We start from the raw sequence: 26,459 nt of genomic DNA on the forward strand, positions 1-26,459 counted from the left end.
TTAACACACACTTTAGCTAAAGTGGTTAATTTTAGCATGGCGACCAGTGTTCACTAATGTGGCCGCCATCCTGATCGCCCAGATGCACGTGTGGCCCTTAGGGAAATCCGGGGCGCAGAGGCACCATGTGAGTCACACCTGTGGGGAGAGAAGAGGGACCTGTGGGCAGCCCGCTACGGGGCCAGCCAGTGGGACACCTGTCAGTTGCTTCCCATTAGGACACCAGGTCATTTAGGGAGAACCATTCCTACGTAGCCAGAGTTTTGGGGATACAGAGTTTCGTTCATACAGTCCTTAGAATCTTGGAATAATGTGAATTTGGGAGGGAGAGAGATGATGTGTATATTATTTTCCTTTTCTCCCTCTGTAATGCTTCATGAAAGGGGCAGTGCTTTCTGGGTAGATCCAAGTTTATTTGCTAGCCAAAGAAGCATGGAAAATAGGATTTGCTTTAGGATGGGAATACAGAGGACAAGATTGAAAGGTAAAAAGAGAACTTTCTTACTGTTAGGTGGGTCCGGAATGATCTGCTGTCCTAGGGAACACTGAGTTTAGGAGAATTTTTTTTTTTGTAACTTTCTTTGGAAAAGTCATCCAGCTGTGGTCATTGAAACTGGCTTGTTTGCATGCAGAGACCTATTTGGAAAACACCAGCACACCCTTGTTTTCTGGGTAAGAATTTGTCCCAAATAGAAACACAGTTGGAACCAAAACCAAAAGCCAGTATTTTCCTGCTTTCATACCCAGATGATCCCTGCACACATTATGCTGTGTCAGCAGCGGCATCTCAATTTGGAGGCAGGACGATCCACATATCCTTGGCAGGCAAGCCGGTGGCAACGGATGTTGTAGTAAAAAGGGGGGAAGTAACTGACAGGTGGGGAGCATGGCCAGCATGTCAGCCAGGCCTCTTTGGTTGCAAGTGACAGGAAAACCTAACTCAATCATGGCTATGGAACTAAAAAATTCTTTTTTTTTTTTTTTTTTACAGATTTTTAAAAATATATATATTTATTTAACAGTCAGAGATCACAGGCAGGCAGAGAGAGAGGGGGAAGCAGGCTCCCTGCTGAGCAGAGAGCCCGATGCGGGGCTCGATCCCAGGACCCTGAGATCATGATCTGAGCGGAAGGCAGAGGCTTTAACCCACTGAACCACCCAGGTGCCCCAAGGAACTAAAAAATTCTAAGCATGCCTGACTTCAGGTGAGGATTGATCCAGCTACAAACAATATTGCCTAGGACCCAGCCCCTTGCTGCACCAAGCAAAAATGACTGTGGCTCTCCCAGACAGTGCATCCTGATAACTCACAGGAGATAAGAAAGGCTTTTCCCACAGGTCCCACATCAGTCCTCTGGTTTCACCCTACCTCTTGCCCCAGATCGGGTCATATGCCTCCCCCAAAACCTCTTCCTGTGGCTGGGAGAGTGGATGTACTCATTAGGCTAAGCTGGCTATAGCAGGAGAGCCAATCCCACCCAAACCACGTGGCCAGGCACGGAGAGGGGATGGATTTCCCTATGGGAAAATTACAGCCCTCTTGGTGGGGACAGTAGGGATAGACACAGCCTGCAAATGTGTGCCGCAGTCAGCGTTCCTAAAACATGACCTAAGAGAACTTAGGGCCCCTTTATTTTGCAAGGAACTGTAGAGTCTATGTGCTAAGAATCAGTCCTACTTTCTTCCCTGTAAATGCCACATCAATCTGGAAGAGCCACCTGTTCGAAAGTCTGATGACAGCACCTTTTACTAATTCTAGGTCTTCGGGAGCAACGGTTGAGACTTTCTGGGTCAGAGCATTTGAGCCTGTCTCTGGGAGGCTGTAGGAGCTTGACTACCTAAGCCTCAGCATCCAGGCCTATCATGTGGTGTGGGACTCAGACTCAGGCTCAGTGTGATTCGAGCCAGAAAGAGTGGCTTCCTTATCTCTACAGGGACGACAGGCAGCTCTGGTCTTGGCATTATCACCTGTCCGTCACTAGTCCTCATGGTAGAAATAACGGTGGCGATGATAATATTTAATATCTGTTGAGTGCTTACTCTGTGCCAGGCGCTGTTCTAAGCACCCTGCATGTATGTATTCATTTATCCTTCCCAACACCCCGTGAATACCCAACATCCTCCTCCTCATCATCATCCTCACTCCCACCGGACAGGGAGTTGAGGCTCCGCTCAAGGGTGAGAAACCAGCCTGGGATGTCCTTTCCCCCACACAGCAGCAGGTGCCAAGTTCTCCACGACGCTTCAACCTCCCTCCTGCCCCATCCTAGGAGATGAGCCAAAAGGAGGCAGAAAGAGTGATTTGAGCAAGAGGAATTGAAACTGAAAAGGGGCGGGACACCTGGGTGTCTCAGTAGGTTAAGGCTCTGCCTTTGACTTAGGTAATGATCTCAGGGTCCCAGGATCGATACCCATGTCAGGCTCCCTCCCCACTCAGCGGGTAGCCTGTTTCTGCCTCTCCCTCCGCCCCTCCCATGCTTGTGCTTTCTCTGGCTGTTTCTCTCAAATAAATAAATAAAATCTTTAAAAAAAAAAAAAAAGGAAAGAAAGAAACTGAAAAGGGGCTACGCCTTCAAGCCATCCTCAATCCCTTCTCTTTCGGTTCTGCAATCTGGCGTGATATGGAACCAGACACTAGGATTTGAAGCAGGGGGTGGCCATCCTCCCCCGTAGGTAAGGCATCACCTGAAATAATGAGTCCTCTGCTGGGGCCTCGTCACTACCTTTCGGAAATCGGCAAGGAGCATGGGGCAATAAAAGATGTTTGAAAGTGACCTTGAAAGCTGTGAATTCAGAGCAGGAAGAGACCCCCACAAAGGGTTCTCCCTCCAGCCCAGAGGGAAGCCAGTGACGGTAGCCAGCCCTTAGCCTCTCAGGTCCTGCATGGAAAGAAGTCATTCCCACACCAGCCTGGCCTTTCTTTGGGGGGCAGGAAATCACAGAGCAGCTGGACCCAGAGGAAAAGCTCGGGATTGCGGGGGAAGGCGTATACAACAGGGCATAAGCAAACCTCTCTGGCAGGCTTTCCTATTTTTAATACTTTCTCAAAGCGATGGGGCAAACCCATCTGACAGGTGAGAAAGCATCTCTATTGACTTTTTACAAACCTGATGATATTCTAGGTGGATCGACACTTATCATAGGCCTTTAATCTGCCAGCCGGGATAATGTGTGCGCAGATAATTTATCCGCTGAGAGGTTGAGCTGCTCAATTTGGAATAACTTTCCCTACCTAGTAAATTGAGCATTACCCTGTGATTTCGAAGCAGAGAGAGAGCACAATTTGAAAAGCTTTGCCGAGTTCCTTTGTAATTAGTCGCAGCTCCCCCTGAATGTTAATTTCCCTCCCTCCCCTTCCTGTGATTTAGAGACTGTCTCTAGAACCACAGAGACGCAGCCTCAACACCAGGGCAGCAAGAGGCACCATCCCCAACACCTATCACCAGGTCGTCTACAGAACACACCCTCCGTTCTTCAGCTCTGTGTGGGGCTTATCAGTGCAAACAGTTTAATATTTATGCTAAGAGGATTGTCAAAAGCAGCTTCTGTTGCTTTAATTCTTGTTTTAAATAAATAATGAGAACATTTAAACACATTACTCTTCTTGGGGCCCTGAGGTCAGCTAATCTTATTATTTATGAAGTGATGTGGTACATAATAGTACTTAGTGCATGTTAACAGACGCTATTATCAGGGTCTGACGCAGAGAGCTGAAGATATATTGGAATGTTATGTGTAATGTACGACGGATTGAGTGCAGAGGATGCCGGTAGAGCAATTAACCACACGAGAAAATAGGTATAAAGTTGAAGTATGTTTTCCCGTGGGGATCCCCTCACCATTAATAATTCCCCAGAGAAGAAGATGTCTTTTCGTTAGGAACCTTCCCCTACCATCAGGCTCCAATATAGGACCGGGATAGTCTGTCCTTTGATGTCTTCGGCGTTCGTCCTCCACAGGAGATGGATCGTGGCGATGGCCACTTTTTAATTGATTTCGAGAACAATGCGGAGAAACTGGGCGTGGGGAAGAACCCGTGCATCTCTTTCTGGTGTACTCCTGCTATTTCTTCCGGGTACACAGGCTTCCACCGCCGCGCCCTCCAAGGGAGTAGGGAAACTCTTCGTTTCTTATCGCCATTTGTGTTTCATTCTCTCTGATCCTCATTTTTTCAGACAAATAAAGCTAAAGCCACTGAGCTTTCCCTGACCAATTTTAAATAAGCTGGTCTCTCTGAGAGGTCGATGCCAGCCAAGCTGGGGATGATGCTGTCCCCAACTTTTTTCCTACAAGGCTATAATTTAGTTGCATATGATAATTAATTTCTCTACTATTGATGAATAATCCATTTAATAAAAACTGTGATTTAAGTGTTTTCCTTAGGGAGTAACTCTTGCTAGCCTTTTAATTTAATTTTGTGGAAGTTTTCCCCACCTATTCATCAGTGGAAATGATTATTAACCTCTATTTGCATATATCCTTATAAATCCGTCTCTCCTTGGAGTGCCTTTTTCTGAGCACAGCAAGCTGGGACACTTGTAAATCTCTAGAATCTCCAAAGTCAATCCCGGCCCGTAATATTGTTTAATCTATTCTTGGACGTTTTAATGCAGTAAATTCAATTTAATCTTTCCCAGTAATCTAGTAATACATCGAAATCCCACAAACATTTAAATCTGATAATGGCTTAATCACACACTTTAAATAACAGTTGAGATAATGAAAAAATAATTCACCGTTTTCAAGGCAGAGTAACTGAATTTCCCTGGTGATTGGCTTCTGTGAAGCCACTAGAGATAATACAAAGCTGGGAATCGAAAAAAGAAAAAGAAGTTCCAACGCTATGAGGAACAGCTCTTCTGTCTTCTAAACACCTGCTTTGTGCCTGGTGAGCACCTTCTTTCATTTCATCCTTACCACCGCCGCGAAGCACTGTCTTTGCAGTGCTTGGCGGTGTCGTTCCAAAATGCCCGTGAATTGGGGTCTTTCCGGAATTTCTTCGCATGGGTTAATTGCCTCTTCCTACTCTTCCAGGTGCCAGTCCCAGATTGCCCGAACCTTACCTGTGGATCAGAAGCCAGAATGTCGGCCGTACTGGGAAAAGGATGACCCTTCGATGCCTCTGCCATTCGATCTCACAGACATCGTTTCAGAACTCAGAGGTCTGCTTCTGGAAGGAAAACCCTAGAAGGAGCACAAATCTTAGGTGGAGGAGGAAAAGATATTTTTGGCTTCCTTCCTCCAGCCTTGCCATGGGCTTGGGCAAGGGCAGTATGGGTAGTGTTGATTTTAGATTTTAGAACCTGGGTCCCTTTAGAGGGAGTAGGGAATGAAGCCCATGAATGTTAAAATGTTTAAAAATGGCACAGTGATATAATCTGATTTGGTACGAAACAAGAACCTACCCCCCGAATACTATTCCCCACTTGGATTTTTCACGGGAGCCATTTCAGCTCCCAAGGGCCCAGGCGGCAGGGGTGAGCCCAGTCTTTGGCCGAACCCAACCCACTTTCCACCTTCCCCAGCCTTTTCAGAAACTCCAGAGTAGAAGGCTGCAAAGTCATTCGAAGGAAGACAGAACCTAGATACTGCCACCCCCATTTCTTACCACGCCCTCTAGAGGCTGTGCTGTCCAATATGGTAGCCCCTAGCTGGGTGTGGCTTCTTAAATCCATTTTCCATCATAATAAAAATTCCGTTCCTCAGCTGCTTAATAGCCACACGTGTCTGGTGACTAGTATATTGGGCAAAACAGATGCAGAACATTTTCCTCATCGTGGAAAGTCCTGTTGGATAACACTTCTATAAAAAGTTTGAGAGCAGGAAATTCTCTTCTCCACTTGTCTGTAGCCACCATCCCCATACGCGAAAGGAATGAAAAGAAGCGTGTCACTGAAGAGAAGCCACTGTCTCTTCTGTAAAAGCCTGAGTTATGAGTTCTGTACTTTGCCCCCCGGGAATGAGGAGGTGTTGGAAATTAAAATACACTTGACATCTGTCATTGGGAAGGATCCCTGAGCTAATGAAAGAGACATAGCCCTGTTGGCATTGCTTCATGGATTTAGCCCGCATGTGCATTTTTCTGGAATTCTCTCATCCGTATGTAATGACAGGTGGGCTCGAGGCCCGAGGAGCCCCAGTGCCCCATCCTGATGACATCTGTGCATTAGAGAGGCGATGTATTATAGAGGTTAAAACCTGGGCTCTGGCTTTAGAGCGCACTGGCTCTGTGACTTTTGGCGTGTCACTTTGCCTCAGTCTCCTGTTCCATATGATGGGGATACTAAACGCACCAACTCACAAGGTGAAGAGTAAAGGGACTAACCTAGCTACAGGTGTAGAACAACTCCTGACAAGTAGTTAGATACCAAGTAAATATTAGTATTTTTCTGTATCTGTAAGCTGACCTGGTGTAGACGCTGTCCCCTCCTTCCTCCGTCCTCATGACGATTTTGTCTCGTGATGCCATGATCTCATCCCTCCCTTTCTAGCTTAGCTCCTGCCCTGTGGTGACCCCAGAAATCATGGGAGTAGTTCGCCCCTCGCCCCAATCTGGGACCTTCTCTTGTAGTGGTTTACCATAGTTTGGGAGCTGAAGAGCTCTTGTGCTTCCTGAGAGACTCTCTCCTGCCCTGAGACTCTCCGGGTTCAAGGTGGCGTTCACGTCCATGGAGTTAACCGCCGAAGTGCCACCTTACGCAGAGCAGCCAGTGTTTCATGGTCTGGAGACTCGGTTCTCTCAGACCACAGATAAATTCCCCGATGTCCTTAGGCCTCATCGGGAAGAAAGAGAGGAAGTGCGGCCCACTGGGCTGTTGTAGAGATGACATGAGCTCCGGGACCTAAGGAGCGTGTGGCGGCATTGCCTCCGCTGTTGTATTTGGTGCCGGTGCATGTTCCATGTTCCGTTTCCTGAGGTGTCGATATTTCAGAATTGGGAGGTTTCCTATAAAATAAAAACGTGTGTGTTCTCCCTAGAATTCAGAACATCTGGCAGCCCTCGGCCTCCGTCCTGGCATGGTGACGAGCTAGGTAGCGTCTCCTCGCGCTCGGGCGGGTCGGGAGCCCTCCATGGCCCCTGGTGCTCCCTCTTGTCATTTATCAGCACCCAACCCCCGGCGGACAGCACCCCGCACCTGCTTGCTTGCACCCCTATGTTAGAATAGATAATCATGTTTAGTGCTTTCCCTGATGTGTGTGTGTTACTCTTGAGCTCTGTTTGTGGCCTACTTGTAGTAATGTGTCTTGTACATCATAAAACATTCATACACAATAAAAATTATTAAAAGGCTAAGACTAGAAATTGAAAGAGGGTCCTGCTTGTCTCTGCTCACACGCTGGTGGGTGGGCCTGCTCCCTTGGCTCAGCGGGGGCTCGGTGGAAATGGTTCTCGAAGACCTCCAGATGGGCCCAGGTGGTGCACCACCACGGTGGGAGAAACCACTACCTAGTGAATCCGAAAGGTGAGATCTCATTTCCGCTGAAGAAATGACGGCTTTCAGCAAGCATGGGCTCGGCGCGTGTGGGGATGATGTGTGCTCTGCCGGAAACCATCGTGAAGGGGGTTGCAGGGGGCCAGTGGCCGTCAACTCAGTTTCTGAAGAGCCACCGGAAGGCCTATTGCCCCTGAGAGCTAGGGGAGGACTTCCCTGGGAACACGGGCCATGTGTGGGGTTGAGGGAGTGGGCAGCCTGGTCCGGGGACCACCCTGAGTCAGTAGACCCCGCCCCCGCTTCCTGCCCGGCTTCCCGGCCCCCTGGTCCCAGCGATCTGGGGAGCTCCCTGTGCACCAAGATGCTCCTGACTCCCTCTCCCTTCTGCCCTCGCACAAACCTTGCTTGACCACCTGGCCCCACTCAGTGGGCTTGGGACAGACAGCAGACCAGCAACTCAATAACAAGATGGTTTCAGACAGTTGTAAGTGCCTGAAGGGAGCCCACTGGGTGAATGTCGCTGGGGACTGACTCAGATCAGGTCAGGGAAAGCAGAGGTGATGGGGAAGAGCTTTCCAGGATAGGGAACAGCGGGCAGGAAGGTCCTGAGACAGGAAAGTGCAGCAGGCAGGTGCCCCCTCAATTCCCTGGTGGAAGCGGGAAATTGGGAGTGCGAGGGATACATCCGGGGGGGCAGGGCGGGGCAGGGGGGGCAGAGCGTAGGTCTGGTTCCAGACCCCTGAGAAACATCCATGGTTCTGCGTGGGGTGGTGGTGCCGTCTTCTCTGGACTCTCGGGAGTTGTTCAAAGAGCAGATGGTCCATCCAAAGGCACAGTGTTCTCACTGGGACTTTCACGCCCTGGCCAAAATCTTGGGATGGGGAGGATGTGCTGGGGGCCCCTCCGGGTGCGTGAGGGGACACCCTGCCCTACTGCCTCACCCAAGCAGCTCCTGTGGCCGCAGCCTCCCTGCCCGGGGAGCTGCCTAGACAGAAAAGAGCAGGGTCATGGCATCGCTTGTGACACAATTTTAGTAATAAGCTTCTAAATCCATCACCAGCTGAATTGAGGGAGGCTGGGAATGAGAGGCAAGCTGGATAAATGGCATTCCCACATCCTAATAATGTATGTACCACCTGTTTAATGGACACCCAACCTTTGCGTGTTTCAGGGGAAGGGTATTTTCGAATGCAACTGGTTTTTGTTTTTTGTGGGTTTTTTTTTCCCCCTGTTCTAGTTAAGGCTGATTTTACCACTGGGCAAATTGCGTACATTTGGATCCATGCCATGCTAAATACTGTTTATTCTGGAGCTCTGTCAGAGGCAAGTGTGTGGAAGACAGGGGGATTCTTATTTGAAAAGGCAATTCTCCTCCAAACAGATTGAGCAGGAGAGGAGAGAGCGGGCCAGGAGGTGCTGATGTGGGAATGCCATTTATCCAGCTTGCCTTTGTTACTTTGTGATTAAATGGTATTTTTAATTAAGTCTCATTGAGAGCCATAGGTACCACGGTGGTGAAATCAATTTGACAACCATAAAGGGGGAGGAAAGGCCCAGGAGTGCTGTCGGGAGCGGCTGCGCAGAAGGCGAGCCTCTGCCATGTCGAGGCTGGGGTGGTGAAGGGGAGGGGCTGGAGAGGCGCAGGTAACGACTTCCTGCAGGACAGGGACACCTGCGGCTGTTGGGACCCGGGGGCCCGCTTCCCGGCTGTCAGGAGAAGGATACACCAGGATCCCAGGTGCTCACTGGAGAGACCCCGATACACTCCTGGGCCAGCTGGGGCCTCTGGGAAAGTGTGTGCAGGGTCTGATTCCCTGGCTGTCTCTTACCAGGAAGGAGAGAGCCTGTCCCCTGCGCCCTGCCTTGTCTCCCCAGCAAAGATGCCCACAGCCCTTCATCCTCTGCCCCTGGCCCGTTCGCACAGGTTGAAAACTTGTGTCCTCTGCACCCTTATTCTGTTTAGCATCGATCAGCTTTCCTTCTGATTCCTGGAGGGCAATCGATGCTCCTGGCTGCCGGCTTCCCCACTTTGAAACTTGGTCTGTGTGTGACCCTAAGGCTACCATCCTTTCAAACCTTTGTTTTCTTGTCTTCAAAATGGGGATCCTAATAATGTATGTACCACCTGAGGTGGTTGTGCAGACTTGATACTGTGCATACGGGCGCCTGGGTGGCTCAGTTGGTGAAGCATCTGCCTTTGGCTCAGGTCACGATCCCAGGGTCCTGGGATCGAGCCCCACATCGGGCTCTCTGCTCAGTGGGGAGTCTGTTTCTCCATCTCCCTCTATCCCAGATCAATGAATAAAATCTTAAAAAAAAAAATACTATGCATATTAAGTGCCTGGAGTAATAGGTCTGCAGTGAGGCATGAGCTATAATGTTTATTATCCCAGGTTCCTCTGATAACCATGGTACCTTTGGGACTTGGGCAAATCCCTTGGCCTCTCTGTGCCCTGGTCTCCGTGTATGTAACAGGCATGATAGTGACGCCTAGCTCACGGGATCGCGCTGTCACCAAGATCATGCACGTTATGTGATTCACATCGTGTCTCGTCCTTCCTGCCAGAATGACATGTGACCGCCTGTATTTTCTCCATTTGCCTCTCTGACTTCTGTTTTTTCCTAGGCAGATGGCATGGAACTTTTTATAAATGAGATCCTATGAAAAATGATTTTCCAGTCCTGCCATTACTCCAGTGGGATTAGGTCACCCGCTGCAATTTGATATTTGCTTAAAAAATTCTTGCCATCACCTTCTAATGGATGATCTGTGTACAACAATTGTTTATTGACTCTGAATGTCTGAGCACCAGGGTCAGTCTATTTCAAGGGGAGGGAAGCATTAATTAACTTCCAGCCTGAGACTCAGTGATTCTTTTCCAATGATGCAGTTCATGACTCTGCTTGCATTTACTTTTCATCAGTCCTGAAAGAATCGAGGTAAAATAGTTCCTCCACACATGTGTGTCAGGCTAAATGGATAACAGCAGATACAGATCTGTTTGCCTGTCTGCACTTGCCTTTAGACAAAATTCATCAATTTTACAAAAGCCACTGACTAAACATGGCACCAAATACAAATGAAGCGGCTTCCAGCACCGGGGGTTCCTGTTGCTTTTAATCTGGTAAGTGCAGTAGCTTCCTGCCGATCGATGGGGAGCACTGGCTGAAGCCAACCCTGCTCCACACACGTGGGGACAGGAAGGTCAAGGCCACGCTGCAGGAAGTTTAGGAGAGGTCCGGTGATGGTTCTAGACCACGTGCACTCAGAGCCATTCGGACCCGCTTAGTTAATGACCAATCTCACTCAGCCCCTCCGCAGCCTTGCTCGGTGTTAAAGAGGAAGGACACACCAGGCATCAGCATGCCCTTTAGAGGTGCCTGTTTTCAAGGGCATCCTGCTTGCCCTTCCCAGCCTCTGGGACAAGGAGAGGGTCATCAAGGAGAATCAAACCCCACGGGAGAAGCTTCTCCGCACTGCGTGGCTCACCCCCATGGAGACGGCCTTGGAGGGACTTGGGAATGCTGAAGCCCGGTGCATGTGCAAGGAAGCAAGATGATGATTAGTTTGTGAGATCGGTTGGCTTTGGGTGGGCAACGGAAGGTTGGGCGTGCATTTTCATCAGCTCTCCTCTGGCCAGGCCAGCGTAATGCAGCAGCGGCCCACGGGTCATAGTGGAGACCCCTCACAAGGACGCGAGGAAATGTGAACGGCTTCCACACGACAATAGTCTTGAAGAACAGTGTCAAGGCCCCTTTTGAAATTGTTTCAGACCCCAGGGTGCCTGGGTGGCTCCATCAGTTCAGCAGTTAAGCATCTGGCTCTTGACCTCAGCTCAGGTCTTGATCTCAGGGTTGTGAGTTCAAGCCCTGAGTTGGGCTCCACGCCCAGCATGGAGTCTACTTAAAAAAGAAAAATCTGGGGGCACCTGGGTGGCTCAGTGGGTTAAGCCGCTGCCTTCAGCTCAGGTCATGATCTCAGGGTCCTGGGATGGAGTCCCACATCGGGCTCTCTGCTCAGCAGGGAGCCTGCTTCCCTCTCTCTCTCTCTGCCTGGCTCTCTGTCTACTTGTGATTCTTGTGATTTCTCTCTGTCAAATAAATAAATAATCTTAAAAAAAAAAAAAAAGAAAAAGAAAAATCTGTTTTCCGACCCCATGCACCCTGCAAAAATGCCCATCCTTGCAGATAGGTACGTTCAGCCCTGGCACACCGAGACGGAGGGAGCATGCTTTCTTTAGCTTCTTTGTTAAACGGCCATTCCCCCATTGAAAATCCCGCTCAGCCTTCCCAGTAGGGGATCCCGTTCTTCACTTCAGAGCACGCACAGTTAAACTCGCCACCCCAGAGCCCCCAAAGGGCTGACTCAGTTTCTCAGAGCAGCTCAAGCTATCCCTTGGACCTCATCCAACATGGAAAAGTGGACCTCTGGTCACCCTCCTGCCCCCTGCCCCCCAACACTTCAGACAGAGATTTCCAGTTGATTACGCCTTGATTAGAGCCAGCGGAAAAAGCAGGCCAGGTGTATAAGATTCCCATTGTCCTCCCCTCCGCGGCTCCCGACCAGGGTCAGGCAGAGCGGCCCCTCCGTGAACATTTAAACAATCAAGCGCTGTTTACCATGGACGTTTGGTTTTCTTTTCTCGAAATCAAAACAGAGTTTAGTAGGCAGCGTATTTCATACATGCCTCTTGATCAATGGAATGATCTGTCAGAAGCCATTAGAGCCCCCATTAGCTTGAATGCATTCAAAGCTAAACTATTGGATCATTGAAGGGCCACAGTGATTGTTTTTAATATACTGTACATTGATTTCTCCCTGTGAGCAGGAACATAAGTTTGAAACTAACTGTGTATGACTAAGGCTTCGTTGGCTGTCTCCAGCCCTCTGTGAGAAGCATGGTTTCACTTCGACCAGAAATGTCTGTGTATAGTTTTTAAAGAGATGCAGACGCTGTTAGATTTCCCAAGGTTTAGACTGGGGCCGGTTGTTATTTTTATTTTTTATTTTTTATTTTTTTCCCCGAGCTTTCTCCCATTTCTTTGTGCCCGTTAAGTGAGTTGTGCGTGCAGAATGGGAGAGGCAATCCCTGCCAAGGGCCTCGAGTGAAAGGCAGTGGGGGAAATTTTTCTGAAAGCATGAAGCCCCAGCTGAGGCCAACACTGAAGTGCATTTGACAGCCTTGGGCCCAGCAGAACTCTGCCCACGCCGAGCAGCAGAAGTGTGGCCGTGTCAGGGGCCTCCTCCCAGGGACACAGCTTGTCGAGCTCAAGGTGGAAGGGGCAGGTGGGAAAGTGAGCGCCGAGGCCCCAGGCCTGCCTCCGGCTGCCATATTGCCAACACTTGTGTTGACCTGTTTTGTCTGCCTTAGCCAAACCGGATCTTTCGAACACCTGACCCCTTCCCAAATACCAGACTCTGTGCTAGGTCGGGGCACAAGGTCCTTGCCCTGTTCTTAACCCGCATTTCCTATCTCAGCTCCTTGCTCATTTTAATACAGAGCCTGAGACTGAGGAGTTTGGCCAATAAAGAAGCCATACTTACCCCAATCGCAAAGGCCTGTCTCCCAAAAGAGAAGTGTTTACACATCGCACCCATTTTACAGATGGACCACTTGAAGCCCGGATGGGAGAAATTAAATTATTTAAGGTGAGTTCTAGAAACTGGATTTCAAGTTCCTGGTGTGTACCAAGATTTGGGGGAAAAAAAATGAACATTCTTGGACCCACCTCCCAATTAAACCCAAATACACTGAAGAAGAAGAAAGTTCCAGAAGGCTCACAGAAACAAGAGCAGCCTACCCCTCCAATTCTAGCCCAGAAAGGAAGAAACGTTGTAAGTCTAGAAAATAGTGTGTTTGCCATTCATCCTTTTTCCCTGGGGCCCCAAAGGTTCACAAAAGTTTGGTGATTGAACTCCCCAAACAGACCCTTGGAATTCATGGTGCAGGATATTAAAATCAAAGAGGCCAAGAGGGGTCACCCCAAACACACAGGTCAAGCCAAAGTCACAATAGTAAAATCTAGAGCAGAAGTCAGCAAACTGCAGCCTTACGGGCAAATCTGGCCCATCCCTTGTTTTTTTTATAAAGTGAAGTTGTGTGGGAAAAGAAGCATTCGAGGACAGCTCTCTCAAGGGGCAAAACAGAATCAGGGGCCAAAATCAAGGCTCTTCCTGAATTAAAGACACCTGTGTGATGCAGGCAGGGGGAGGCCATCCCGAGGGCATGGACAGTGGCCCCTCGGCTTTCAGGTTCGGGCATCTCGTCTCCACAGAGGACAGGCCTGCCGGGGAATGACCACGGCCTGATCAACCAAGTAGAACTGCTGACCAGACAGGCAAAGGATCTTGTCTGAGTGCTCCCAAGCCCTCTGCTCCTACAAGGGGCTGGGAATTATTCTTATGCCTCATTAGGAGATGTGGTGATCTGGTCTATGATCTTTTTCTACTTCCAGGCTGGGGGGCAGGAGGGGGCTGGTCTCTGCTCTCCAACGTACGGGGCTGACTAATGTGTCACTCTAAAGGGTCAGGAGAATCCGGCTGTTCTTCTCCTGCGGTTGACTTCCTACCCAGGAGCCTCTGGCTCTTAGTGTTTCCGTGAAGGAATTCCAAATTGCTCATTTACGTTCCAATGTGAGAGTTGAGACCGAGTTGCTGAATGGCCATTGATGTATTCTCCATCCCTGGATGTTCCGGTCCTTCTGCCTCCGGAAAGCCTCCGTGCAGAGCCTCTGCTGTCCAGAGTTGTCGAGAGTGCCCTGGGTCCTTCCTTCTCTTGCCTCCTGGATCCTTGACTCACTTGTAAGTCACTCCATGTGGGTCATTTTTGCTTGTTCCATCACCAGAGAGTTTAGGACTATGATTTTTATTTGGCCGATTTAGCTTCTGTAGTGGACGATCAAATACGAGAGGGCAGAGCTCGCAGCATCAAATCTTCCGTTTTAGTGCATTCCATCAAACTCAGAATAACACTCCTACCCCTGGATCAGTTCACATTTATTGGCTACCAATGACAACAGCGATCTTTTTATCTGACATTTAGGAAGGACTCCGTGAACACTCATCGGCCGGCTGTTAGAGTGAAATGAATCTGGCCATCACTCACCCTGGGGTAGCATCACTACTAGAACCTTCTGGCCACAGCTTGCAACCTACCCCTCACCTCTCCCTCCAGCCTCACCTCCCCAAACTTGCCTCTCACCTTTGTTCCCGCCACACCTGATGTGGTGCAACGTCTTGAATCTCTCCGTGGCTCTGGTGCCATGTCTTAGGTAGGCTGCCCATGAGCCCAGGGGACCTCATCGGCAGGCCAGAGAACAAAACTGAGCATGGGTAGGACCAGGGAGAATTTGGCCAGCAACGTTCATATCCCAAAGAGGCATTTGATCAAGGAGGCACTGGGAGAATGGCCAAGGCATGGGAGCTGATGGTTGGACGCGGCAGCAGGGGTCCACAGGAGCCCAAGGAAGGAGGAAGGCAAGGCCTCCTCCAAGCAGAGGGCCCTCTGCAGGGATCCAGGCCCAGCACAGCGTTAGAGAGTAAAATCATAAACCTCAAAACGCCTTGGCCCTTGGAGGTTGAAGGAAGGCTGGAAGACCTCAGTGGACATGGACTTGGAGCCATGGGCTCTAGCTGACAATTTCAGATCCTACTGGCCTGGGGTCGTGAGGCTAGCAAGTCGCTTCAGATAAATCATAGACATTTAACCCAAGGATGTGTGCTTGGCAAACACACACAAACGTAAGAGCAAAATGGCTTGATGATTCCATCCCCAAATTACCCTCCGTGGGTACACAGCCCGCGGTGGAAGGAGAAGAGACCAGTCTCTGTTCCCTCATTCTGGAAGTTACCACGTGGCTGAAATCACAAGCCAGCTGCTACACCTGCTGCCTCACTGTAAAACCACAAAGAGAGGACATGCTGGTGGAGAAGAAGCCCGTGACAAGTTGGCCAATAGCATTTGCCATTAGCGAAATGCAAATAAGACCACAAGAGGTACCCCTACACCTCTATGACAATGGCTGCCATTTTATTTTCTTCTTAAGATTTTATTTATTTATTTATTATCTATTTGAGAGAGAGGGAGAGGCTGCAGGCATGAGCAGGGAGAGGGACAGAAGGCAAACAGAATCTCAAGCAGACTCCCTGCTGAGCGCTGAGCCCGATGTGGGTCTCGATCTCACAACCCTGAGATCATGACCTGAGCTGAAATCAAGAGTCAGATGTTTAACCAAATGAGTCACCCAGACTCCCCTATGGCTGCCATTTTAAAAGAGGTGGTAACACCTCCTGCTGGCAGAAGTGTGGAGAACTTGGATCACTTTTTCATTGCTGGTGGGAACGTAAGAAAAGCGACAGCTGCTCTGAAAAATAGCCAGGCAGTTTCTTATAAAACTAAGTATGCCATTAGCATGTGACCTGGTGATGGCACTCTTGACCATTTGTCCCCCAGAAGGGAAATGTATATTCACACAAAACCTATATGCACATGATCATAGGTGCCATCATTCAGAAAACAGACCCCAAATGTAAACAACCTTCAGGAAGTGAATGAATGGCAGTGCATCCATGCTGTGGAATACTACTAAGCAATAAAAAAGCAACCGACTATCAGTACAGACAACTTGGATGGAGCTCAGGGGATGTAGGCTGCAGCAAAAACTAAGTAAGTAAGTAAATAAATAAATAATCCAATCTGTTCTGTGCTGGAAATGTGTATAAATAAATGACTCCATTTATTACATAACATTCGTAAGCTAACAAAAGTATAGAGCTGGAGAATGGGTTGGTGGTCGCTAGAGGTGAGGGGTGAGAAGGAAGGGCTTCTCGGGAGCAGCACAGGGAGGCTCGTGGTGCTGGAACAGCTCGTGGCGGTCACAGGGAGCTCCACAGACGACATCAGCACATACACACACTGTGAAATTAGAATCACCTGTCCGGATTACAGCTCTGTGCTTTTCTTGGTTTTGATGTCGTGTATCATGTCGTGTATCAGCTATATAGGATGTTACAATCTGGGGAAACTGGCTGGGACTCCATGGTTTTTGTTTGTTTGTTTGTTTGTTTGTTTGCAACTCCCCCATGAGTCTATAATTATTTCAAAATAAAAAAGGTAAACAAAGTTAAACAGGGGCACCTGACTTGCTCCACTGGTAGAGGATGCAACTTTGGACCTCGGGGTTGTGAGTTTGATTCCCCACCATGGGCCTAGAGCTTACTTAAAAAAAAAAAAAAAAAACAATAATAAAATAATAAATATATTATTAAATATTAAATTTTAAATATATTAAATATTAAAATATTTATTATTAAATTGATAAATTAAAAATATTATTATTGAATATTATTATTAATAATAATAATTACATAAAAGACCAAAAAAATAAAAAGATAATGTGCCAGTTTCCAACATGGCGCCCCCATAGGGGACTCTTAGGGGTAATTGTACCTGATTTCATGTGCGGATCCTTTGTTAGACGGGACTGCACACCTGAAGCACCAAGCTTGCTCATGCTTGTAGCTCAGGACGGCGGGAATCAACTTCCTCTGGGCATTGCTGCCATATCCTCATGAATCCTGCCAGAAGAAGACCCATCTCACCCATTCATTATCAGGAGACTTTGACCTTTGGTCGTCTGAAATGGGCTGTGGGATACACGGGCCGAGGCTGTGCTCCTAAGTGTCCTGGAAATCCTGTGGCTGGAATGGGTAACCATCCATACCGGGCACAATGTTGCGTCCAGCTACACTGACTCATGACGTTTGCACGCCTACCCCACGTGGTACACTCCATTTTCCAGGTGACGACACTTAGACAGAGACAGGCAAATAACTAGCCCAAAGTGACCCAACTAGGAGACGCCAGGGATGGGATTCGAACCCAGGCAGTCCAGCTCCAGAGCTGGGGAGCATGTACCCTCTGTCTCTCCCAGCCTGAACGTAGCACCATTTTCAGTTCCTCCCAGGTTCTTGGTTCCACCCAGACATGAAAGACACCAGGTCTAGTAAAGACAGGAGGCAGAGTTCCTCCCAGCCACCGCTACCTGAGAGCAGTGCGCTCACTCTAGCAGAGTGGTTAGAGACCTGAGCTTGGGGGGAAATGTGACCCAGATTCCAGTCCCAGCTGACGTCCCCTCTGCGCGCGCACACACACACATACACACACACGCACACACCAGCATAACCATGTGTAAGTTGCTTAACCTCTCTCTGCCCTCATTTCCCTTCTTCTAATTGGGGCTCCTAAGAGCACCTACAACATAGCATTGTTTGAGGATTAAAAAAGAGACAAGAGAAAAAGGACACAAGTTTTGAGCATAGGGCAAGAGTCCCTTCAATTGCTCAAAAAAGAGAAACCTAGCTTTTCCAATAAGAAACTTTGCTCTTTGGTGCCGGGTGGTAATTTGGGTGCGGGGGCCATTTCTTCATCACCACTATTGCGTTAAAGAGCAATTTCCGAACTCTGATGAAAAACTAAGGTGCTATCTCATGAATCCCCCCAATTTGAAAGCAGTCTGTGTCCTTCTTAGCTTGGAGGCAGTCCCATGAACATGTCTGCTCTGAATGAACTGGTCGAGTGAACAGCTTTCGAGGATGACATCTACACAGGAAGGGGATCTTGGAGGAGATGGCAGGGATGCTAAGGCACATTGATTCTTAAGCTATACTAGAAGCTACCCTGGTAGGGTTTTGGAATAAAACTGATAGATAACACCCCCCCCAAATATTTTAAAGAATATTTTAAAATTTGTGTTCGATTTCATGGAAAACTGGAGGAAACTTTTGTATTTATTCTCGCCGCTCTGATCTGATCTCCTATGACCCTGTTGACCCCCACTCTCCACCCCTGCCATGTCTCTCTGCACCATTCACTCTGGCTTCCCTGCACCAAGACCTCATCCACCGCAGGGCCTTTGCACTGGCTTTTTGCTTTGGCAGCACTCTCTTCCCCCAAATATCCACATAGCTCCCTCACCTTCTTAGGTTTTTTCCTCACCTGTCACTTTCAAGTGAAGCCTTTCTTGACCACCTTCTATTTAATGTCTCTGACATCAGGATGAAGTGATGACATGTCATAGTTGGTGAATCTGCAGGGTTTTCATTTTTCTTAATGATACATAAAATAATATTGCACCTTATCATCAAAGGTATCTTTGAACTGACAAAATATGGTGTTTAAAATTCCCACCTGTCATTTATTCTCAAGTACAGGTTTCAGGTAGACTATTGATAAAGATAATAATGTACGTTCTTAACCTGCGATAAAAGGATTCCATTTGGGGTCAGTTGATGTCGGGTTGGGGGCATCACGTCTGCTGTTGGTTCTAAGTGCATCTGTGCCAGAGGGAGGGAAATGTTTTCATTTATTTATGATTCCTGCTATTCTCTTTAGAATCTTTTCCTTGTCTTCACTTGGTTTCTCTTTCTCTCATGCTTGCTGGGGGGTGGGGGTGAGGGTTTCTCCCCCACCCCCCGCCCCGCACGAATGTTAAAAATAACAATAATGCGAAACCCTCCCGGTGACTCGGGCTTTGAAAACTGACATCAAGGTGAATGTCTAGAGGAAATTTGGGGCTGCCATGGGCAGTTTGCATTTAAGCAAGTTGTGACTTTGATTTAAGAATTTGGCTTGATGGGTAATATATCCAAGGCAGGGGACGGTATATATATCCTGTTTCCATCAGAAAGATCAAGTTCTGTGTGTGATGTGTTTATTTCTCTGAGTGGTTATGTATTTAATAAATAATGTGTTTCAGTGGGGTATTATTTTCATCTTGGTGTTTAATACCTCCGCAATATGTCTCGGATTTGGGGTTGAACGGCACCTCATAAATTATGAGCTGTTATTAGCTGCTTTCTGGTTACATCTTAATTATCAAGGCTGAAAAGAGAGGGCAGACTTTTATAAGCATTCATATTTTCTGTTTACAAGGCTTTTACTGGCGTCTAATAAATTTAATTACCTCTAATAAGAAGAGGAAATGAAGTTCTATTTAGCAAATTCATAGCTTTGAAATGCATCTTGTAGCTTTATGAGCTCAGCAAGCTCTAGGAAGGTGAAAGCCAGGGAAGGAACGGTGCGAGGTTAAACTTAACTGCAAAACCATTACATTATTTTTTGTTTCCATTTTATTGCTTCACCTCCAGGGTAAACTTCAGGCTACCTGACAAAGCAGCCTGGCAGGGACTTAAACTTTCCATGCCTTACGCCACAGGGCCGAAGCAGATTCCTGGATTAAAGGTGCATTTTTCAGACATAATGTGAAATTTGGGAAATTGATCGTGCATTGACCTACTTATTTCCAGGAACCGTTCAGTCCTGACTCCGTTGTTTTGCTCCTATTATAAATCTGTTGTTCTTTTAGGAGGGCTCCCCGCTGCTAAGGGGGTGGAGGGAGAAGTCCGTGCCGTGAAGAGGAGATGGGAGGGTGCCAGCCCCTCTATCATCTGAAATGAAATCCACAAGGAGGTGGATTCAGGCTGTGGGAAAGACAGATGACGGATCAACCGCTTCCTGCTGGGGGGGTGGAGGGTGGGAACACGCGGAAGACTCCCGGCATATCGAGCTCCTGTCTGGGGGAAGCGGGATCCTGTAAAATAGTTAAACACTTGTTTTATGAGGCATCAGATAGCTAATTTGGATTTATTTTTTTGGTCACCTAGCTTCCCAAATGGCCCTTTCAGGCATCTTGACTTTCCTTTATTGTCGCAGACGGCCAGAGAAGTGTCAGACTCTCCCTCCTCCCCCCACGGTGTGTCCACCTGCCTTGTCACCAGGCGATCGACAGACCGTGCTTCCCAAACTGATTTGGAAGCTCCTCTTTTTAATATTCTAAATTCCAATTTTTATTTATTTATTTTTAAAGGTTTTATTTATTCATTGGAGAGAGAAAGAGACAGAGACGAGAGGGCAGGAGCAGAGAGAGGGAGAAGCAGGCTCCCTGCTGAGTAGGGAGCCCGATGTGAGGCTCGATCCCAGGGCTCCGGGATCACGACCTGAGCTGAAGGCAGTCACCTAACCAACTGAGTCCCCTGCCCAGGCGCCGTAAAGTCTAATTTTTTTTTTTAAGATTTTATTTATTTATTTGACAGAGAGAGAGAGGAGGAAGCAGGCTCCCTGCTGAGCAGAGAGCCCGATGCAGGGCTCGATCCCAGGACCCTGAGATCATGACCTGAGTTGAAGGCAGCGGCTTAACCCACTGAGCCACCCAGGCACCCCTAAAGTCTAATTTTTAAAGGAGTCATCCTTAGCCTGTTTAAAGAGATAGAGGGAGACTACGGCGTAAAGGATGAGACTGAAGAATTCAGGAAAACTCAGAGATGCCAGAAGAAGTCTTGTTTCTGAAAGGGAGGGAACTTGGGTTCACAGCAGAGGTTCATCGAGTGGAGACTGGAGGATCCACATGAGTGGCGGGAAGGTGACCCAGCAGGAGCTGGGAGTGTTTGCCTCTGAAGGCCTCCATTTTCTCTGTGAAGGAGTAGGCAGCCATTTGCTGAGAGCCGCAGTAATAGAGTGGGACGTTAGCAGGCAGTGATTCCTGAGGGAGAAGGTTTTGATTAAGGGAAGGTGGAGCAGCACCCAGAAGAATGGTGGAGTTTATCGAATATGTCCGTGATCTGGGTACTCCTCCTCATGGCAGGCCGCCATCTTCCTTTGGGGATCACGGCAGTCGTTCCTCAGAGGCGACGACGTCTGTCTGTTGTGTTCACTACTTTGTCTCTGGCACCTAACACAGTGCCTGGCACAAAGGAGAGGGTCAGTAAGCACTTATGGGATAAATGAATGAAGGTTGGGGGGGGTTCATTGGCAGTGGAAAGAAGACCCCCCCCCCCCCGGAAGATACAGGAGAATGAGCTGAGAGAAGGAAAAGCAAGAGGTGAGAGAAGAGATGGGAAGATGAGGATGAACGGGATGCTGGGACCTGCTAGCCTCAGTGTACCAGGCAGATGCAAGACATGATCCCATATGCTGCCACTGTCCTGGGGAACCAGAAATGTGTTGGCCCAGCTCAGTGTTTGCCCAAGAGTCCAAACAGAAGGATGCTAGAGGAGATTCTCATACTTTTCCCAGTGAGGCAAGCACTCCAGGGCTGGCTGGGAGAGCTTCCATCCTCCCTGGATAACCAGGGGACTCTCAGAACCTGGCTGCCTCAATCATCGTAGGGAGTAGCTGGAGAGTATCTTAGGTGGCAAGAAGTGACTAGAGCCCTAAAGATGACCTTGCCCAGGTGGCCGAGGGGAAAGGATCGACCACCAAAGGCCCAGAAGAATTAGGCCTTGATGACTTGGAGATTGAGCCTTTCCTTGGTGGAATCAGAAACCACCTGTGATGGCAAGAAATGACCAGGCCCATGAAGAAGGTCCTGCCCATAGAGCAGACTCTCAGAAGAGGTTTGTGGAGTGGACAAGAGACCAGACAAATGATGTGGCTGGGTGAACACTTGCATATCAGAAGGACGTTCTCAATTTCAAGGGCAATGGTGGGGGGGATTATTTCTCCTGGACTCATCTATATACTTATATTTATTTATTTTTAATTTTTTAATAAAGATTTTACTTATTTATTTATTAGAGAGAGAACAAGTCAGGGGGAAGAGGAGAGGGAAAGGGAGAAGCAGGCTCCTCACTGAGCAGGGAGCCTGACGTGGGACTGGATCCCAGGATCATGAGATCATGACCCAAGCTGAAGGCAGATGCTTAACCAACTGAGCCATCCAGGCACCCGTAGTGTACATACTTTTAAAGAAATCATTAGTAGCATTTGCTTAAGACTTCAGACTCTCCATGTGCAAAGAACATGGTCATAGGACTTCCCAGCCTTAGATAGAATTGTGCGATGAGTTCTGGCGCAATACCTTTGAGTGGAAATGTCATGTATAATGTTCAAGCCAAAACCTTCACTTAGTTGTGCAAGACTCTTTGGACATCCTTTCCCTTCTGGCATGTGCTGCTGTGCCAGGATAAGCAGAAGGGGCAGGACTCCCTAACAACCCAGGATGACTGCATAGTTTGGGTGAGAAATTTGGGGGCATGCTTGTTACCTAGCAATAACCTATCCGATCCTAACTGACATACCTTCCGCTCTGATCCAAACCCAGGTTATAACTGTATTTCTAGATGAAAGAGAAGGGAGGTCTATTTTTCAGCTACTGAACTTCTTCTTTCCTTTAAAAGATGTGTGTGTGTATATGTGGTGTATAATAAAACATAAATAATGTCAGTTTTACCATTTTAACCATTTTAAGTGTGCAGTTCAGTGACATCCAAAACATTCAATTTGTTGGCCAACCAGCACCGCCATCCAGTTCCAGAACTTTCTGTCTTCTCCTACTGAAATTTTCTATCCATCAAGCTATAAGTTCCTATCCCCCACCCCTTCCTTATAACCCCTGTTCTTTCACTCTCTATGCATTCAACTCTTCCAGCATCTCATGTGAGTAGAATCATCCAGTAGTTGTCCTTTTATGTCTGGCTTATCTCACTTAGCATCATCTCTTTAAAGGTCCATCCATGTTGTAGTAGGGGTCAGGATTTCCTTCTTTTTAAGCTGAATAATATCCCATCGTATGTGTACACCACATTTTGTTTACCCCTTTGTGCATCAGCAGACATTTGTGTTATTTTTGCCTTTTGGGCCATATGACTCCTGCTGTGGGGAACATGGGTATACACGTTTCTGTTCAAGCTCCTACCTCCAATTCCTTTGGGCATACCCCCCCAAAGTGGAATAGCTGGGTATGTCATATGACATTTTTATTTTTAACTTTTTTTGTGGAACCGCCATACTGTTTTCTGAAGCAGCTGTGCCATTTTACGTTCTCACCAACGATGCGCAAGGGGTGCCCTTTCCCCTCGTGAGACAGAATCTGAGTCTGCATGATGAGTCTGCATCTGATTTGAATGGGCATGAAGTAGTGTCTCCTTGTGGTCCAAATTTCTTCTTTGCCTAGTGGGAGTGAAACCATGGTTGGCATTGTCCCTATAGATCAGAGAAATGCATTCCATTTGGTTCTAGGTAGGAAAGCAGCCCTTAGCAAAAGTATGACATGGATGAATTCAGTCTTTTCTACAGATTCTTCCTGTATCTCAGGCCCCTTTGTAAATGCCCCTACTTACAGCTCTTCTACCCTTCCTCCGCCTGCACCAACACATGCATTTCCGCTAGCAAGAGAGTGAGACCTCCCAGGAGCATTTCCTGTTTAAACAAAGAGAGGGTTTCACCCAGAGAAATAGGTTGCTGATGGCACCAGTTCAAAATTTGGGGGAGGAGAATGTTTTGGGGGTGGGACACCCCTGAAAGCAAATCACACAGGACGAGGGTGCCTCCCAGAAAGGATGCCCCAGGCCCACAAGCCACATCCTGAATCGTGGCCACATCCAGTCACCATACTTCTCTTTTGTTTACTGTGTTTGGAATTAGCTTCTCTTGGACGTGGTCTTTAGGTGACAGCATGATTATATGACTTTATCCAGAAGTTTCCCCAAGAACACAGTGTAACTTAGAAAACTCAGCTTCCTTGTTGAAACTAAACCTTTCATAGGACTGAAATGGAGCCCTCACATTCTGGGATGTTCTTAAGGCTCTGCCAAGAGATGGGTCTGGGTGGAATCTCTGGAACATGCATGGGCATGGTAAGGCTCCATCATGGAGACCCAGGCTGGGGGGTGTCTGGGCATCCAGGCCTTCGGACTCCATCTTCAAATGTGACATCCTTTAGGTTCTGGAAGTACTCCAGAGTGATAACCAGAGTGGCCACTGGGCTCCTTAGCAGGCAAGAAGCTCCATCCTAAGTTTCCTTCTTTCCCCACATCTGGTCCCAAGGCCTTCTGCCTCACCCCTTTTAAAAGAAGTAGGTTTTGAAAATCAGTTAATCTCATAATTTCCTGCGGAGGCTCCATTGTGTGCTCCACAATGCTGGCCTTTGACACGAAGATGCTGACATCTTAACACTTTGTCTAAAGCAGGTATTGCCAGGTGACCCCATTCCCCCAGCACAGCAAGGAGGGTCTTACCTAATCTCTGTGTGATAAACGTTCCCAAAGAACAACTCTGGTGCCCACCTCTGAGGCTACCAAGGATTCAAAAATATTGGGGCCCGGTCTCAGACCAAAAATACTTCCTAGTTCTCAACCTACCATGTGGCCTGTCTGTCCATAACCACACAGAGACATAGACCAGATCATTAACTTGGATCTCAAAGAACATTTTACAAGCCATCATCCCATAAAGATTCATTAAACACCTACCACCTTATAGGTCCTGTGGGGAGTCAAGAATCTGGCTAGACAAACCTCCAGCCCAGTTGGAGGAGGAAAGAAGAATATGATGGAAATAACATGATATGATTCATGATCAAAGCCTGATTCCAACAGGAAAATTGTCACTTGCTCTGGGCATTTTGTTAGAGAATACTGGAGACTCTGGTGCTAGATGGATCTTGGAAACGAGTTGTTCTAATTTCTTTACTTTTGAGGAAGGAAGCTGAGATCCAAAGCAGTTATAGGACCTGAGTTATATGACAGCGAGTCAAGTCAAAATTGGGGCCATCACCCAGGATTCCTGACTTCCAGAACTTAGCGTGAGTCATGGAGCAAACTGATGCTCTCAGGGAACCCTCAGTGCCCGAGCCTTTAAAGGACACTGAAGCATTAGTTCATCTTCCTTGAGCTCACTGGAGCTCATGTGAGTTGGAAGTGGAGCAGATTTCTTCACCTTTCAAGACACAGGCCTGACTCACTTACGGCTGAAACTTGATCCAGAGGCGGGCAGCATCCTAGCTGCCTTCCCTCCAGCTGAATTCACCAGCCTCTTCCTCACCGGCTGGGTCAACGCCATGCCTGCTCAGACTGATGGTGACTCCCTTTGCCTTCTCTGATTTGCTGAAGTTAGTGGGTGCACCCTTCTCAAGGTTAAGTCTTCCTTTGATCCCTGTAATCACTGCCAAAAGAGTTCATTTCTCTAAATTGAGATATAATTTACATACCACAAAATTCACCCTTTTAAAACATAGAGTCAGTGATTTTTAGTATATTCTCAGTTATGCAACCACAACCACTCTCTAGCTGTAAAACGTTTTCATCACTCCAGAAAGAAACCCCATACCCATTAGAAGCTGCTCCCAATCTTCCCTCTCCCCAGCCCCTGGCCACCACTAGTCTATTTTCTGTCTCTATGGATTCACCTACTGGGGACAAACCCTACAATCTGTGACATCTGCGCCTGGTGTCTTTCACTTAGCAAACTGCTTCCAAGGTCCATCCATGTCACAGTGTGTAACACGCTCTGTTCCTGCTAAAGGCTGAATCCTATTCCATTGAATGGCTAGACGACATTTCGTCTATTCATTAATTCATGGGTATTTTGGTTGTTGCCACTGTTTGGCTCTTAGGAATAACGATGCCACGAACATCTGTGTGCAAGTTTTTATGCGGATGTGCTTCACGTTCTCCTGGGTTCTCTCCACCTAGAGGTGGAATTGCTGTGTCATATGGTCACTGTATGTTTCACTTTGTGAGGACCTGCCAAACTGTTTCCCAAAGCAACTGCACCATCTTGCATTCCCATCAGCAGCTAACAAGCAGTGTCTTCCTCCAACACTTACACTTTCCATCTTTTTGATGACAGCCGTCCTAATGGATGTGAAGCATATCTTCTGGTGGTTTGGATTTGCTTCTCCCTAATGACTGATGAGGTTGAGCATGATTTCCTGTATCTATTCACCATTTGTAGACTGTCTTTGAAAAATATCTGTTGAAATCCTTTGCTCATCTTTTACTGGAATTATTTCTCTTCTTTACTGTTGAGTTGTAAGAGCTTTTTATATATTCTGGATACTAGTCCATCATCAGATATTGACTCTCAAACAGTTTCCCATTCTGCGAGTTGCCCTTTCACATTCTTGATGGTGTATTTTGACGCACAAAAGTCGTTGCCTGTAGTTTTGGTGTCTTGTCTGTCCAAAGGTTTTAAGAGCCCTTTTTAATTTCTTGTCCACTGAGCAATATTCACATGGTAACTGTACCTG

At 47.7% G+C, this 26,459-nt stretch overlaps 1 protein-coding gene across 1 annotated transcript in view; it reads left to right on the forward strand.

The window, feature by feature from the left end:
* The window catches only part of FTO (FTO alpha-ketoglutarate dependent dioxygenase), a 373,847-nt gene extending 366,545 nt beyond the window's left edge, over positions 1-7,302 (forward strand). The window contains exon 9 of the mRNA XM_059382693.1: positions 5,035-7,302. Coding sequence (XP_059238676.1) covers positions 5,035-5,188 — 154 coding nt within the window. The 3' untranslated portion in view covers positions 5,189-7,302. The remainder of the gene's footprint in view (positions 1-5,034) is intronic.
* Positions 7,303-26,459: the final 19,157 nt, after the last annotated feature.

This window comes from Mustela nigripes, chromosome 17 (assembly GCF_022355385.1).
Source record: "Mustela nigripes isolate SB6536 chromosome 17, MUSNIG.SB6536, whole genome shotgun sequence".
NCBI lineage: Eukaryota > Metazoa > Chordata > Mammalia > Carnivora > Mustelidae > Mustela > Mustela nigripes.